This window comes from Phascolarctos cinereus, unplaced genomic scaffold, assembly GCF_003287225.1.
Source record: "Phascolarctos cinereus isolate Bilbo 61053 unplaced genomic scaffold, phaCin_HiC Scaffold_5;HRSCAF=322, whole genome shotgun sequence".
Taxonomy (NCBI): Eukaryota; Metazoa; Chordata; class Mammalia; order Diprotodontia; family Phascolarctidae; genus Phascolarctos; species Phascolarctos cinereus.
This window is the reverse complement of record NW_027555958.1, coordinates 322,621,891-322,637,508: the sequence shown is the minus strand read 5'-3', so window position 1 is coordinate 322,637,508 and position 15,618 is coordinate 322,621,891. Positions and strand designations below refer to the sequence as shown.

The following is a 15,618-nucleotide window of genomic DNA, read 5'->3' as shown; positions in this document are numbered from 1 at the left end:
AAGTCATGACGGTTAGCCTCATTTCCTTTTTTGACAGTGTTATTAAACTGGTAGGTTCAGGGGAATGCTATAGATACAACGGACCTAGATTTCAGTGAAGCATTTAATAAAATATTTCACAGTACTCTTATAGAAAATATGTAGAGATGTGGGCTAAGTAGTAATAGACGAATTCAAAGGTGGACGGACTCAAAGCATAAATGTTAGTGGCGTATAATGGTTTAATTTAAACTTGACAGGAGGTCTCCAGGGGCGTGTCCTAGAGATCTATTTTTGGCCCTACACCGTTTACATTTTTATCACTGACTAAGATAAAGACAGAGGTGGCATCCATATCATATTGGCAGATATTCAGCTCCAGGTGTCACAGTCTTTGTATCCTCAATGCCTCATTCAGCTCCTCCTCACAGTAGGTACAATCAATGCTTATTGATTCAAATGACTGGCATTATTTATTTGCAAGGCAATCTTTGAGTCTGGTGCTACCCAAGAAACCTGCCTTCTATCAATATAAGGCTAGATTCTAGAATCATGCTACCTAAGAAATCTTCTTTTCTGCTAATTAGGAGTAGGATTATGGCATTGTCTAGGAGCTCCCCTTCCTGGCTCTCTCTCTAGGACCTTTTATGCTCTAACTTAAGACTTTCACATGACAACCTTTCATCTTCAAGAGAGCACTCATGTTCCTCCAGTCTTCTCTTGACCAGCCACCCTCAATCAGCTCAGCCACTTCTCATCCAGCAGAGTTTTGAGACACTACCCTTTCTGCCCACCATCTGGTCACTCTCCTCTGCATGGAAAAGCTCCAGTTTTTCTGTATCCCTCCTAAAATGCAGCATTCAGAACTAAACATATGTAGAAGAGAAAGTCAATTTGTTCTGTCTATCCCCAGAAAGCAAAAAAAAAAAGGCAGATCTTGGGCTCAACAGGAGGCAGAACTTGGCAATTTGAGTTGTTACAAGATCATAGATTTAGAGATGGAAAGGACCTTAGAGGTCATCTGGCCCAGGAACAGATATGTCTTGTCCAAGTTCACACCAGTGAACAGCAAAGTCAGGATCTGAACTCAGGTCCCCTTATTCCAAATCTACTATACTTTCATAGATTACGGAGTTAGAGCTGGAAGGGATCTGAGAAGTCAGCAAGTACAACCCTCTCATTTACAGATGAGGAACCTGAGGCATAGAGAGGTTCAGTGATTCTCCCAGAGTCACACAGCTACTAAACACCTTATCCCAGTCCCAGGTCTTCCTGACTCCAAGTCCAGCACCCTATACACTGTACCACACTGCTTTTCTTTCTATTATCCCAAAGGAGAACAGAGGGCATAGGTCTTTTAAAAAAAAAAACAATTTAGAAGAGACCTTTGAGATCTAGTCCAATCCTCCCATTTCATAAGAATAGCTGACATTCATATGAAACTTTAAGCCTTGCAAGGTACTTTATATACATTACATAGATAATAATCTTGTGAAATAAATACTATAGGTATTACTTTCATTCTACATAAGAGGAAACAGGGTCAGAGTTTTAAGTGACTGTCTCAGTTATATAGTTAGTAAGTGATGGAGGCAAAATTCAGACAGGTATTTTCCTCACTCCAAGTTCAGCTGATGAATTCTCAGTCACTGGAGATCTTTAAGCAGAAGCTGACTGAACCACTGTGAGGAAAACTGTAGAGTTGATGTCTAATTCATATCTGTTTTCATACAGGTTGGATGGACCAGATGATGTCCTGTGTTCATTCCAACTCTGAGATTCAGTAAAGTCTCTGATCTGGCTTAGCAAATATTTAGGTTCTTTTCATCCTACCTCCTTCTTTTTACTATTTAAAGTACTCTACCATATTTGCAGGTCTCTAAGCAAATATATTCCTTCTTACTTTCATGAGGTATATTCTAGCCCTGATTATAAACATGTCATTTTCATATCTAAAGGCTTGGTTCATGGTCTATAAATCCAAATCCTGCTATCTGAGATCATCTACTTAAGAAGTTGTTGCCTCTTATACTATATGACATTGTATGTCACCCCTTGCTTACAAACTTTCAATGATGTCCAAGCTATTGAGCTATAATTTCCTAAGCTGGCATCAAAGGCCTCTCCACAGTATGCTCTCAATCTACTTTTCCAGTCTTCTGACCCATCACCGCCTATACAAACCCTTCTCTCAATTCGACCATGTTTTATTCACTGTCTCTATGGCATGTGATGCAGTATAGTGGTAAAAACACTAAACTTATAATCACAAGTCTTGGGTCTCCTGTCTAAGCAAATATGTAATCATAGGCAAATGACTTTCCTTCTCTTGGCCTCACTTTCATTATCTGCAAAATGGAGAGCTGCACTTCGGTGGTCTGTAAGGTCATCCACTCGAGCTCTAACATTCCATGAAACGATGATTCTACACAAGGAACATTTCTGTTACTTTTCAGATTCCCTTGCCTACAAAGCAAGCCTTTTCCCCCTACTCTGCTGCTTAAATTCTACTCTTTCTTCAAAGGGTAATGTGAGTAATCAATCAAGAAGTGTTTATTAAGCATTCAGGTAAAAGAATATTTATAGCAGCTCTTTTTGTGATGGCAAAGAACTGGACATTGAATGGATGCCCACCAACTGCGGAATGGCTGAACAAGTCGTGATATATGATTGTGATGAAAAACTACTGTGCTATAAGAAATGACAGCAGGGGGCAGCTAACCTGGCACAGTGGATAGATAGAGCACTGGCCCTGGAATCAGGAGGACCTGAGTTCAAATCCAGCCTCAGACATATAACACTAGCTGTGTGACCTTGGGCAAGTCATTTAACCCCAAATGCCTCACCAAAAAACAAACAAAAAAACCCCCCAAAAAACCAGAAATGACAGCAGGATGCTTTCAGAAAAACCTAAGACAACTTATATGAACTAATGCAGAGTGAAGTGAGCAGAACGAGAACACTGTATACAGTAACAGTGATACTATATGATGATCAACTGTGAATGACTTAGCGATTCTTAGCAACACAACGATCCAAAATAATCCCAAAGGACTCATGATTAAAAATGCTATCCACCTCCAGAGAAAGAACTGATGGAGTCTCAATGCAGACCAAAGCATACTATTTTTTCTTTTTTAAAAAATTTCTTTCTTTACATTATATACATTTCTTCTCTTTTTTTGGTTCAAGTTTTCTTCTACAAAATGACTAATATGTAATTATGTTTTACATTATTGCACATATATGATCTATATCAGAATGTTTCGCATCTTAGGGAGGGGGGAGGGGAAAGGGGGAGGAAGAATTTGACACTGAAAATTTTTGAAAAATGTTCAAAATTGTTTTCCCTGTAGTTGGGCAAATTATTATTAAAGAAAAGCACCAAGCATCTGCCAGGAGGCAGTGGACAAAGACAAAAATGATATGGTGCTTGACCTTAGGAGTTTATATTCTATAGGGGGAGATGACAGGGACACATCTAAAGTAAAATATTCAGAAAATAAATATCAGGTAATTTGGGCTTAGGGAGGGATAAGAATATGGAAAGGCATTATGCAAGAGACTGTATCTTAGTTGAGTAGGATTCTAAGAGGTGAAGGTGAGAGGAGAGTATATTCTGGGTATGGCAGACAGCAATGCAACGGAATAGCAACAGGAGATGGAATGTCATGGGGGAAGGAACCTATAAAGGTTTATTTGGCTGGACCATAGAATACGTAAGGGGAATAATAAGCTTAGAAAGGTAGGCTGGAGGTTGTGAAGGGCTTTCACTACCAAACAGAAGAGTTTGTATTTGATCACAGAAGTCATAGTCATTGGATTGTCTTAAGCATGGAATGACAGGATCACTGATTACAGCTGAGAGGAATTTCAGAAATCATCTAGCTCCCATCATTTCACAGATGAAGAAACTAAAGACAAGAGAGGCTAACCAACTTGGTCACACTAGTAATAATCAGCAAAACTTCAATTTAAACCCATCTCCTCTGACTCTTCTGGGTCAGACCTGTATTTTAGGAATGTCACTCAGACAACTATATGGAAAAAGAACTGGAGAGGGAGAGACTTGGGGCAGGTTGACCACATAATAGTCCATATGAGAAGTAAAGAAGTCCTGAGCTAGAGTGGTGGCCATCTGAGTGATGAGAAAATAGGCACAAGAGAAGTTGGGGAGCTGATAAGATTTTGAAACTGATCAGATACATGGGATGAGTGAGAGTGTGGAGTCAAGGATGAATCCGGCTGCAGACCTCCACGCATGGTGGCTCTCTGTACAGAAACGGGTAAACTAAGAAGAACAGTAGGCCTGAGTAGGTAGCAATGCATTTGCAATGAAGAATCACACAGGAAAAGAATCCAAATGTCATCAGCAAGACACAGAACTGGAAGAGGCAGGCCAATTATATTGCAAGCATGAGTAACAGGAAGAGAGCCTGCATACTCCACTGGGAACCATGTAACGTCAAGAGAGCTGGAGGAATATCTCGACCCGTTGGAGGAACTCCTCGTGGAGGATTTATTGGAAATCATGGACAATAGTTGCAAGGATGAAAAGACAAGGATGGGCTATAATCATTGGAGGGAGCATTCTTACCTTGTTAAGATCACTGAACCGTCTTAGCACAGAACCTTAGCTTCTTCAAAGCTGAGCTCAAAAATCAGGACCACAGTTTTAAAGTTTGTCAGGAACCTCAAAAGCAAAGGACTCAAATACCCCAACAGGAAAAAGAACGCTAGCTCCCTCTACAATTCCTGTAGCATTTGTTGCCAATATTGCTCAGAATTTTTCACAGTGCCCTTTTTAACTACTGACAGCCTATTTTTTTTTTCCATAAAACTAGTCTGGGGGGAGTTTGCATCTCTTGACTTTTTTTCTCTCAGTCTAGTACAGCGGCTTGCTTGTTGGAGATGATCAATAAATGAATGAGTGAAAAAAAATGGCAAGTATTCCACAGATCAGTCAGACCCTCAGCTCCCCCTTTTGCTCTATTTTGTCCCCTGAAGAGTTCATCTGTTTTCATAGCTTTAACAATCACTTCTGGGGGCAGCTAGGTAGACAGAGTGGTAGTAGACAGAGAGTAATAAAGAGTAGTAGACAGAGCTCCGGCCTTGGAGTCAAGAGGACCTGAGTTCAAATTTCGATCTCAGACACTTGACACCTACTAGCTGTGTGACCCTAGGCAAGTCACTTAACCCCGACTGCCTCACTCCCTCCCAAAAAAATCACTTCTTCCAAATCTGTATCTCTTATTTTATTCTTCTTACCCAAGTCCTAGTCCTTTATTTCTATTTAGCATTGCCTCAAATTCAACATTTTCCTCCTCAAGAAACTTCCCCTTATTTCCCCCATCAATCGTGCCACCATTCTTAATCATTTAGTCTTGAAACCCTAAGAGTTATCCATGATTCTTTATTCCTCTCCATCTTTCATATCCTATAAGCACCAATTTCTGTCGATTTTTCTTTTGACTTTGCTTTTATCCATTCTTTCCTATCAACTATTCTTGCCATCACTTTTGTTCAGCCCCAACACCAAGCCTTTCTGATTCTGATTTCTCACATGAGAGTATGTCCTATAATAATCATCATATTAATGTTCCTTAAATTCTACTTTTGTGTTACTTTGCCCAAAAAGCTCTGGGTATCCTATCCCTACCATACCTGTGCTTGGCCAAAAATCCACCTTAATTTGGCATATGTGTGTAACCCTACTTCCTCCAATTTACCCTAATATATACCTCCTTCTAGGGTTAGGTTAGTTCACTTGCTGTCCCATAATTATTTCCTGTTCATTCCTATTTTTGTGCCTTTGATCATCTAAGGCCCCCTGCTACAATGATTCAAATACTATCCATACTTCATGTCCTACACTCTTCATGACTATTCTATCATCTACCATAAGGACAAAAAGGATTCCTTTTCTCTGAATTTAAAGCACTACACAATTTAGCATGTAATTATATCTTCTTGTATTGTTGAATGTCTCTCTGTAATTCTCCTCAACTACTCAAATCAATAAGCATTTATTAAGCACCTACTTTGTGCCAGGCATTGGACTAGGCCCTGGAAATATAAAGAAAAATAAGAAGAAACAGTCTCTGCTCTCAAGGAAATGAACACTTTAGTGGGGTATAATTAAAGTGCCATAACAGTAATGGCCTTATGTGTATGACTAATCCCCAGCTCACCTTACCTGGGTAGGCAGGAACTGTCATTTTTTAGTGCTCTGCACAGTAGACACTTTTAAAAGTTTAACTTGAGTTTCCTTCACAGTGCTGAATATATTCCAAAAAAAATTTTAAATAGATTTGGGATTATCTGTGACACAGATCCCTTCCATATGTCTAGCGAATGGACAACTGAATAAGGTAGGGATAATTCTACCATTCAAATCCTTTTAAACTTATTCTTCCAAATCTGTGGGATAAAAAAATTTTGGCTTGCACATGCAAACCTCTAAAAAGAAGATTAAAAATAATTTTACACAAGAAAGGAAAAGAGAACCATTTGCAAACAGGGGGAGTGATACCTCCTTGGTGTCCAATGGAAGATTTCCAACATACACCTCTGATTCTTTCTTCCTGTGTCCTATAGAGGGGGAAAAAAATACACATTAAGAGTAAGACTGTCTGTAACACCATTTTAATGTAGCATTGCTGTGTACCCAAAAGGATTATGGATGACTTAGAGTCTCTGATGAATGAACTTCTCTGATGAAAACAGATGGACAGGGAAAATTCTGAGAAGGTGGCAGAGAGAGGGGTAATCCTAAGTAGCAGCTCTCTATCTACTACCCCAAATAAACTACAAAATGCTCACAAGTGAAAAACATACAACAATGACCAGAAGAAAAAAGTTAGAAGAACCTACCACAAGGTAATTGTTACAGAAAAATTAAAAACATATCAAAACACTGAAGACCATTTCTATTGTTTCTGGCATTCTAGATAACTACTCTAGCCCCAGCACTTGAGCTAAAGTGGGGGAGGGAGACACAGAGAGGCCTATGAATCAGACTAGCCCTAAGGTGAGAGAAGAAAAAAATTGGCAATGATGGAGCATATTGTGGAGAATGGGACAGAAATGAGGAGCTGGTACTATTATTTAACACTAATTCTGTAAAGGAGAAAACAGGAACCCAATATAAAGAGTGAAAGGTGGAAAAGGGATATAATTTTAAAGGCCTTTCTAAAGTTATCCCTCACAATTATTCAGCGTACCCTCTTCCATAAGTTCCTCAATGTATGAACTGAAGAAACCCCAGTAAAGGAGTTGAATAATTCCCAGAAGTTCCATCCCAATTGAAAATTGGCCCATATACAACAAGGTCACACCAAAAAAAAGAAAGAAAATGTGGAACTGAGAACAATGGAATGGCAAAGAAAGATGAACTGGTCCAACCACAGTAATTTCCAAAAGTCTTCCCATGGTATGCCTAATCTATCACTCTAATCCCTTCAGGGCCACAAATCTATAAGAAAAGAGAGAACAGACCAGGACTGGAAGAAGTGAACAAAAGTCCTAGGCCCTCAGGCAGAAAGTACTGATGAGTTTTTTTAAAAAGCATATTTATGAATGTGCTTAAAAATTTATTTAAAGGGGCAGCTAGGTGGCGCAGAGAATAGAGCACCGGCCCAGAAATCAAGAGGACCTGAGTTCAAATCCGGCCTCAGACCAAACACTTGTCACGTACTAGCTGTGTGACCCTGGGCAAGTCACCTAACCCCAACTGCCTAAAAAAAAAATTTATTTAAAAAAATAACATAGAAATATCAGCAGAATAATGGATAAAAGTTGATGGTGGAAGAGAAATGAGCAGTTGAAAAGAACCATTTCGATGAACAAGTACTTTGCAACCAAAGAAACTGAGTCCCAAATATTAAAATGAATAAATATATCACAAAAAATTCTGGAAGGTCCTCTAACAAAAGAACTCTAAAAACCTCCTATATAGATAGGAGGAACAATCAAAGAATTATGTGATATCAAAGAAACAAGATCAGAAATTAGAGTTCTTAAGGAAGAAATCAACAAGTATAATGAGAGTAGAGAATCTGGAACAAAATGAGACTCTCTCAAATAACAGATTCTCGGAAAAAGACAATTTTGTGGCCCACAAAAATGAAGAGGCAGAAGGAAAAGTGAGCGAGCATAATCAAAAGACAACAAAGAACTGAAAGAACACAAATTTTTTTTAAAGTATGGAAATTGAAGAGAGGGTATGAAAAGATAATCTGAGAACTACAGGTGTCCCAGAAAAAAAGTATGATTAAAAAATCTGAATACAATATTTTATAAAATCACTGCCCAGAAAGAGTGGAAATAGACAGCAAAAGACAGATCAAAGGAATCTACACAACACCAAAACAAATAAATTCCAAGAAAAATCATAGCCAAACTTCAAAATAATAACAACAAATTTTGCAGAGAGCAAGGGAAAAGAAACCTTTCATATTGCAATGACAATCAGTGATATAAACTTCATTACTCAGTGTATATAAGACATCAAAGGGAAAATCTGAACATAATATTCCAAAAAGCAAAGAAGATTGGTTAGCATGAGAAAAATAATGTATTTTGCAAAGTTAAACCTAATCATCAAAGCAAACAATTGGACATTCATCAAAAGGAAATCATTCAAGCCATTCCTTCAAAACAATGCATAGGGAAAGAGGGTTTTAACTTTCTTCTATTAGTTTACAGGTTGAACACTTTCAGAAAGCAATGAAAAACTAAAAAGTGAAATCGTTTTTCATGTGGCTAGGGCCAGACACAGCCATAATGTGAGGTAGAGATGTCTTGTTCACTCTTTTATTTTTAAAAACCACACACAGGCAGACATTGAAATGCAAAGAAATAATCAATGGGATAAAGAATCTAAGGAACAAAAGATAAAATCAGGAAGAAAATAAGAGGGAATAATGAATTTATATTTCAGGAACAAAAAAATCTCATTAATACATCACAGGATCACAGATTCAGAGCTGAAGGAAACCTCAGAGGTCACTGATTCCAACTATTTTCTTTTACAAGTGAAGAAACTGAGGCTAAATGGTTAAATGACTTGGCCAGGGTCACTCTGCTAGTTAGGTAGCTGAGTAAGAATTCCAATCTAGATTTTCTTGCCTCCAAATCCAGCACTCTACCCATTATATGACCCTTCCTCAAATCCATAAAATTGATGGTGGGATGATAAAGAAGAGAGCATGGAACAAGGAGGGGTGGGCTTGAAAAGACCGATCAAGATTTAAGAGGAGAGGTGGACAAGAGGCTTTCCATTTCTATTCCTGCCTTTGGGGCACTGGGAAAGTAAAGAGAGAACCTGGAATGGCAGATCACAAAGAGAAGACTAGATGATGGTTCCTGCCATCAAACAAAAAGTGAATGATCTGCTATCACCATGCAGCAAACACACAGAGGCAAGAGGGGTAAAAATAGGAGTTTTGTAATGAACTTTGTTGGGAGGGGGTACACTTTAGGAAAACAGGTTCTCTAAAGCAACGGTCATATTCTAAGTACTAGCACCCACTTGTTGGGGAGGAATAACCCAAAGTGGATTGAAGAAAACATATTAAAGGGAAAGATGCCATCACATGAAAACTGACAGAGGGGAGAAAAAAAAAGGACAGGATTGCTCCCCCAAGACATAGAGTTATAGAGAGCTTCCAACTTTATCCTGCTGCTTCACTGAGGATTAACATTTCTGAGAACAGATTTTAGAGTATCTTGAAAGGAGAAACAAAGGGGAGGGAATGACAGCATTTCTTGGTCAGAAACATTACAGGGGCAGCTAGGTGGTGCAGTGGATACAGCACTGGCCCTGGAGTCAGAACAACCTGAGTTCAAATCTGGCCTCAGACACATAACACTTACTAGCTGTGTGACCCTGGGCAAGTCATTTAACTCCACTGCCTAGCCAAAAAAAAAAAGGAAAGGAAAAAAAGAAAAGAAAAGAAAAGAAACATTACAAATTAATGTCACTGAAATTAAGAGGATAGATTTTGGGGGGTAGTGGGAATAAAGAAAGCTAGCATTGGGTATACCATTCATCTAAACTGGGGAGAGTAAGGGTAAATAGGAGAGAGGGACAAATCAAGTAAACTCAGTGAACTTGAGAAAGGCTGGGTAATAGGAGGGAACAGAAGCCAGGAGAATGGGATCAGATTTGTACATGGACCACAAACTGCGAAGACTACATGTAAACAACATAAGAAGAAAATATATGTAAATAAAAGGATTTAACAAAGTCACAAATTTAATTATAACTCCAAAAGCAAACGGATTAAATTACCCATTAAAAAGAAAGTAGAGGAACAAATTATTTAAAATTACCCAACAATTTTTCAATTAAAAAATTTGTGTTTATTAATATAAAAATACAACTTTGCAAATACAAAAACAGACTTAAACCAGTAGACAAATACAGAATGAAAGAGGGGATGGAACAAAATCTATTACGCTTCAGGCAACTCTAGAAAAGCAATAACTGTGATTATTTCAGATAAGGAAAACAAAAACTGATCACTTCGAGAAACAAATAAGGAAACTACATAATGTTTAAAGGTACTACAAACAAAAATAGCATTTTAAAATATATACACACATCAAATAGCATACTATGTTCTTAAAAGAAAAAGGAGCAGAACTGAAAAAAAGACATTGATAGTAACACAAAGACAGCAAGCAGCTTTATGTTTCTATTGGATTTATCCAATTCTGAGAAAGATATTAAACAAGAAGGAAAATTTGGTATAAATTGATGAATATTCTTTTAAAAACAGCTCAACAGATTAGATGTGACTGATATGTAGAAAATTTTGAATGGAAGAATATACATTTCTTACTATTCCACAGTACCTTTACAAAAAATGGATCTGCCCTAGGATAGAATGGAATCATAAACAAATATTAAAAACAAAACAAATATCTTTTGCAGACCATAATACAATAAAAACATTAATTTGATAAAGACCATATGAGCAAAAGCTACATAACTAAACGGGTAGCTAAGTGGGTCAAAGAACAGATCTTAAAAAATAATTCTATTAAACATAATAACAATGAGACTATGCCAAAACTTATGATCTAGATCAAGCAGACCTCAGAGGAAAATTTTTCTCTCTCAAAAAAAGAATTATATTAACTGAAATAGAAAAATAAGATCAACAAATTGATCATAAAAAGATTAGAAAACAAATTAGCAACCCTAAAACAAAGTACAAAAGAAGACATCTCAAATAGAGGCAAAACAGAAAAACTTTAAAATAAAAAAGAATGTGCTAGGCAGCAGTATAGCACAGGAGATAAGAAGCTGACCTTTGAGTCAGGAAGAATGGTTCAGACACATACTGGCTATGTGACCCTAGGAAAGGTCACTTAATTCTCTAAGCCTATAAGTTGTAGAAAAGATTCTGACCTGTATTTGTAGAGATAGTTCCCTCATCACAGAATTCCCTATATTAATGAAATCACAGATTCAATCACTGTCCCTAATAGAACTCATAAACAAAATCAAGAGCCGCTTTTTGAAAAGCCAATAAACCAATCAATCTCCAAAAAAGAAAATCAAGCAGGGCACAAATGAACTGCCAATGGTGGCTTGGAGGAAGGAATAAAGAAGAGTTTCCGGGCCAGCTGGATTTACAAATGAATTCAATCAAATATTTAAAGAGCAATTAATAGCTATGCTAATAAAAATTGTCCTCCATAATAGAGAAAGCACTCTACCAAACTCTTATAAAATAAATATATTCTTGATACCTAAACCAGTAAGAGACAAAACAGAAAGAGATAAATTTCACCAACAAATACTTATACAGAAATGTTGTTAAACAGAATATCTACAAGAAGACTAGAACCATATCCAAAAAACTATGAACTCAAAATGACCAAGTTGGTATCATACACAAAGATGCAAGAATGGTTTAAAATTTTAAAAAACAACTGGCATAACTAATCACATCAACAAACAAAAACCACACAATTATTTTAACAGCTGCAGAAAAGCACGACAAAATGCAACACTCATTTATATTAAAAACCTTAAAATGTATAAATATGGAAACACCCTTCTTTTATGTAATCAAAAGCATATATTTTAAGGCCAGGCGTGAGCATATAGACAGGGGCAAATCAAAGAGTCATCTTTTTTTGGGGGGGGGGTTAGGCAATGGGGTTAAGTGACTTGCCCAGGATCACAGAGCTAGTAAGTGTTATGTGTCTGAGGCCGCATTTGAACTCAGGTCCTCCTGAATCCAGGGCCAGGGCGCAGTCCACTGCGCCACCTAGCTGCCCCAAGAGTCTTCTTTCTACTATTATTTATTAATTCTAGAAATGCTAGCTAGAGCCATAAGAACAAAATTAAAAGTAGAAACATTAACAAAGAGGAGACAGAATTATTTCATTTGCAGATAATATTATGGTATACTTAGAAAACACCAGAAAATCAAAGAAGACACTAATTGAGGTAATTCATAGCTTTACTGAAATAAAAAAAAAAACATGAAACAAATTCATAAAAGTCATCTGCATTTCTATGTAATACTAAGAAAAACCAGGGAGACATAAGAGAAAGTCCATTCAAAATACCTACAAAATGTGTAAGATATGCAAGTTAACATACCAAGACACACTCAAGCTATACAAATACAACTATAAAACATTTTTTGTAGAAAGAAGATAAAAAAATGGAGAGACATTCACTTCTCAGAGTTTGTGCCCACACTATCTAAGTTAGTTTACAGATTTAGTTCTATAATAAACAAATTACCACAGGAATATTTTATAGAACTAGGCAAAACAATAAAATTAATTTGCAAGAACAAAAGGTCTAGAATCTTAAGGGAAAACAATAGGAAAATATGAATAAAAAGGAAATGAGATTACCAGGCATCAAACTATATTATAAAGCAATAATCATCAAAACTATGTACTGGTTAAAAAACAGAAAAGGTCTGGTGAAAAGAAGAAATAAGCAAGAAAACAGAAGCAATCAAATATAGTAACCCAGTATCTCATAAATTCAAGCTGAGCCAATCAGGGAAGGATTTCCTTTGCATGAGAACTGCTAGGAAAACTAGAAAGCAATTTAGCAGAAATTAGATTCAGTCTAAAAACTTATACCATATGCTATAATAAGTTCAAAATGGATATGCAATCTGAACATGAAAGGCTACCATTAAAAAACTGGAAGAAAATCATCTACCTTACCTTGTTGACAATTACGGCATGTGGGAAAAAAATTAATTAAAGGAAGAAAAAAATAAAGGAAGAAAGGAGAGCATAAAATGAAAAACAGCAATTTCTAGTATGTAAAAGTATATTACAACTCTCTTTGGCCCATTCACGACCAGAACAAAGACCATTATCCCAGAAAATGTTGACATCTCTCTTAAAGGTCAGAGAGTTATTGTGAAGGGGCCCAGAAGAAGCCTCATTAGAGATTTCAACCATATCAACGTTGGGCTCAGTCCCCGTGGAAAAAAAGAAAAAAAGGCTCTAGGTGGACAAGTGATAGGGAAATCAAAAAGAATTGTAACTATGCGCACAATCTGTAGTCACGTACAAAACATGATGAAAGGTGTTACCCTGGGTTTTTGTTACAAGGTGAGGTCTGTGTATGCTCACTTCTCCATCAATGCTGTTATTCAAGAGAATAGTTCACTTGTTAAAATCAGAAATTTCTTGGGTGAAAAGTATATCCGAAGAGTGTGCATGAGACCAGATGTTGCTTGTGCTGTTTCTCAAGCCCAAAAAGATGAGTTAATTCTTGAAGGAAATGATATTGAACTTGTATAAAATTCAGATGCCCTGATCCAACAGGCCACCACAGTTAAAACAAGGATATAAGAAAATTTTTGGATGACATCTATGTTTCTGAGAAAGGCACAGTGCAACAAGCTGATGAATATGTTGGAAAAGATGCCAAAGGTCATGTCCTAAGGAGTTAACACTTATTCAGATGTCAAAATAAAAATACTTTTTGTCAAAAAAAAAGTATATTGCATTATGTAAAATTGTATTATGTAAAAAAGCTTTTGCATGAACAAAATCAAGACTCAATTAGGAGAGAACCTATAGAGAAGGAAAAATATTTGCAATAAATATCACTGATTAAACTCTGAGCAATTAGAAAAATGCCAGCCTTAGAGAACATGTGATGAAAAATAATCTTCCACATAACAGAAAGGCCGGGACAAATATTTTCATCACTAGACGCAGTTGGGGGTGGAGTCCCTTAAAATCATTTGATATAATGACAAAAGGAGAGTGCATGTATGTGTGTGTCTACGAAAAGTATATATCAGATATATAATAATCGATTCATATATATACATATACACACACGAAAGTAACCCTTTTAAAATTAAAGATGAGAAATCCAAACAGCCAGTATATTAAAGTTCATCACTTGATGATAACTTTGAACTCCATTTTTTGAGAAGCTCCTCCATTTTGGGAGGAAAAGGCTACAAACTGGGATGAGCAGGCATTCTTCTGTTCCTGTTCTCTGCCAGATGGGGAAAAAAAGCCAAACAATCAAGCAGGACGCTCCAACCTCTGGGTGCCTGGTCCCCTTCCCTTCTTCTGAGAATCTTTGCTCAAGTCTAAGGAACAAAGTTTATTTTTCCCCTTCTAGAACTGATGAGCATACATTGGTGAGACTGTAGAGTAGCCAGAGGTAGCTGCATCTCCCCCCACTTAAATTGGTTCAATGCTGGAATATCCATTAATTAAGCTGGTGGATGATTTCCTTCCCCTTTTGAAAGAAAGCTGAGATGAGGGAGAAGCTGATTCTGCCTCTGCAAGCAGTAGCATGAGGTATTATTTGCCTCCTATACAAATTAACGATTCCCCCTCCTTGCCACTGCTTACTGTCCTTTCTATTGTTTCACTCTCTGATGTGTATATGTGTGTGTGTATGCATATATATACGTATATCAGTTTTAAACTTTAATTGCTTTTGGGATACTGAGTGTCTCTGTGTGTATAACTATATGTACACATATGTATATCTATATATCTATATTCAGCTATATAGGGGGGTGTGTGTGTACATACATACATACATACATACATACATACATACATACATAAAGAAAAATCTAGTGGCCACTGGCACGCTTATTAGATATTTGAGAAAAGGTTTTGATTTTTATAATGTGATCACTTCAGCGAGGATGAGGCTCAGGAAAGAAGGAGCAGGCAGTCATGCTATTGATAATTCACAAATGCAAAGGATGCACACTGAGCTAGTGCCTCTAACTACTGGTGTGGAAGATTGCATAGATTTTCTTTTTTGTGTACTGATTGGTTTTACTGGGGTTTTTTCTCTTCTTTTTCTTTAAACATTTTTTCTTTATCATATGGGATGGCTCTCAGGAAATGGAGGGGGACGGAAGGAGTACTGGGAGAAATTTAGATGATATAAAAACAAAAGAATTCAATAAAATTTTATTTTTTAAAAAGATGATACAATATCCCTAAAGAAGTACAGATTTCTAGAAATAGGACTGTTTATAAGCAGATATTGATAAAATAAATATAAACTAACCCATGGACCTACTACTAGTGATAACCCCTTGAGACAAAAGCAAGCCAAGATGTGGGCAAGGAGGATTTGAGTTAGTTATGGGA

The 15,618-nt window shown here is 36.9% G+C and overlaps 1 protein-coding gene and 1 pseudogene across 3 annotated transcripts in view; one reads left to right on the top strand and one right to left on the bottom strand.

Moving 5' to 3' along the window:
- Positions 1-15,618, bottom strand: part of TDRD10 (tudor domain containing 10) — a 50,066-nt gene that overhangs the window by 18,702 nt on the left and 15,746 nt on the right. For all 3 annotated transcript variants that reach the window (XM_020992007.2, XM_020992008.2, XM_078156142.1), the window contains one exon: positions 6,512-6,570. In XM_020992007.2, the coding sequence (XP_020847666.1) occupies positions 6,512-6,570 (59 nt within the window). The remainder of the gene's footprint in view (positions 1-6,511; positions 6,571-15,618) is intronic.
- LOC110211840 (large ribosomal subunit protein uL6 pseudogene) lies at positions 6,821-13,931 on the top strand (annotated as a pseudogene).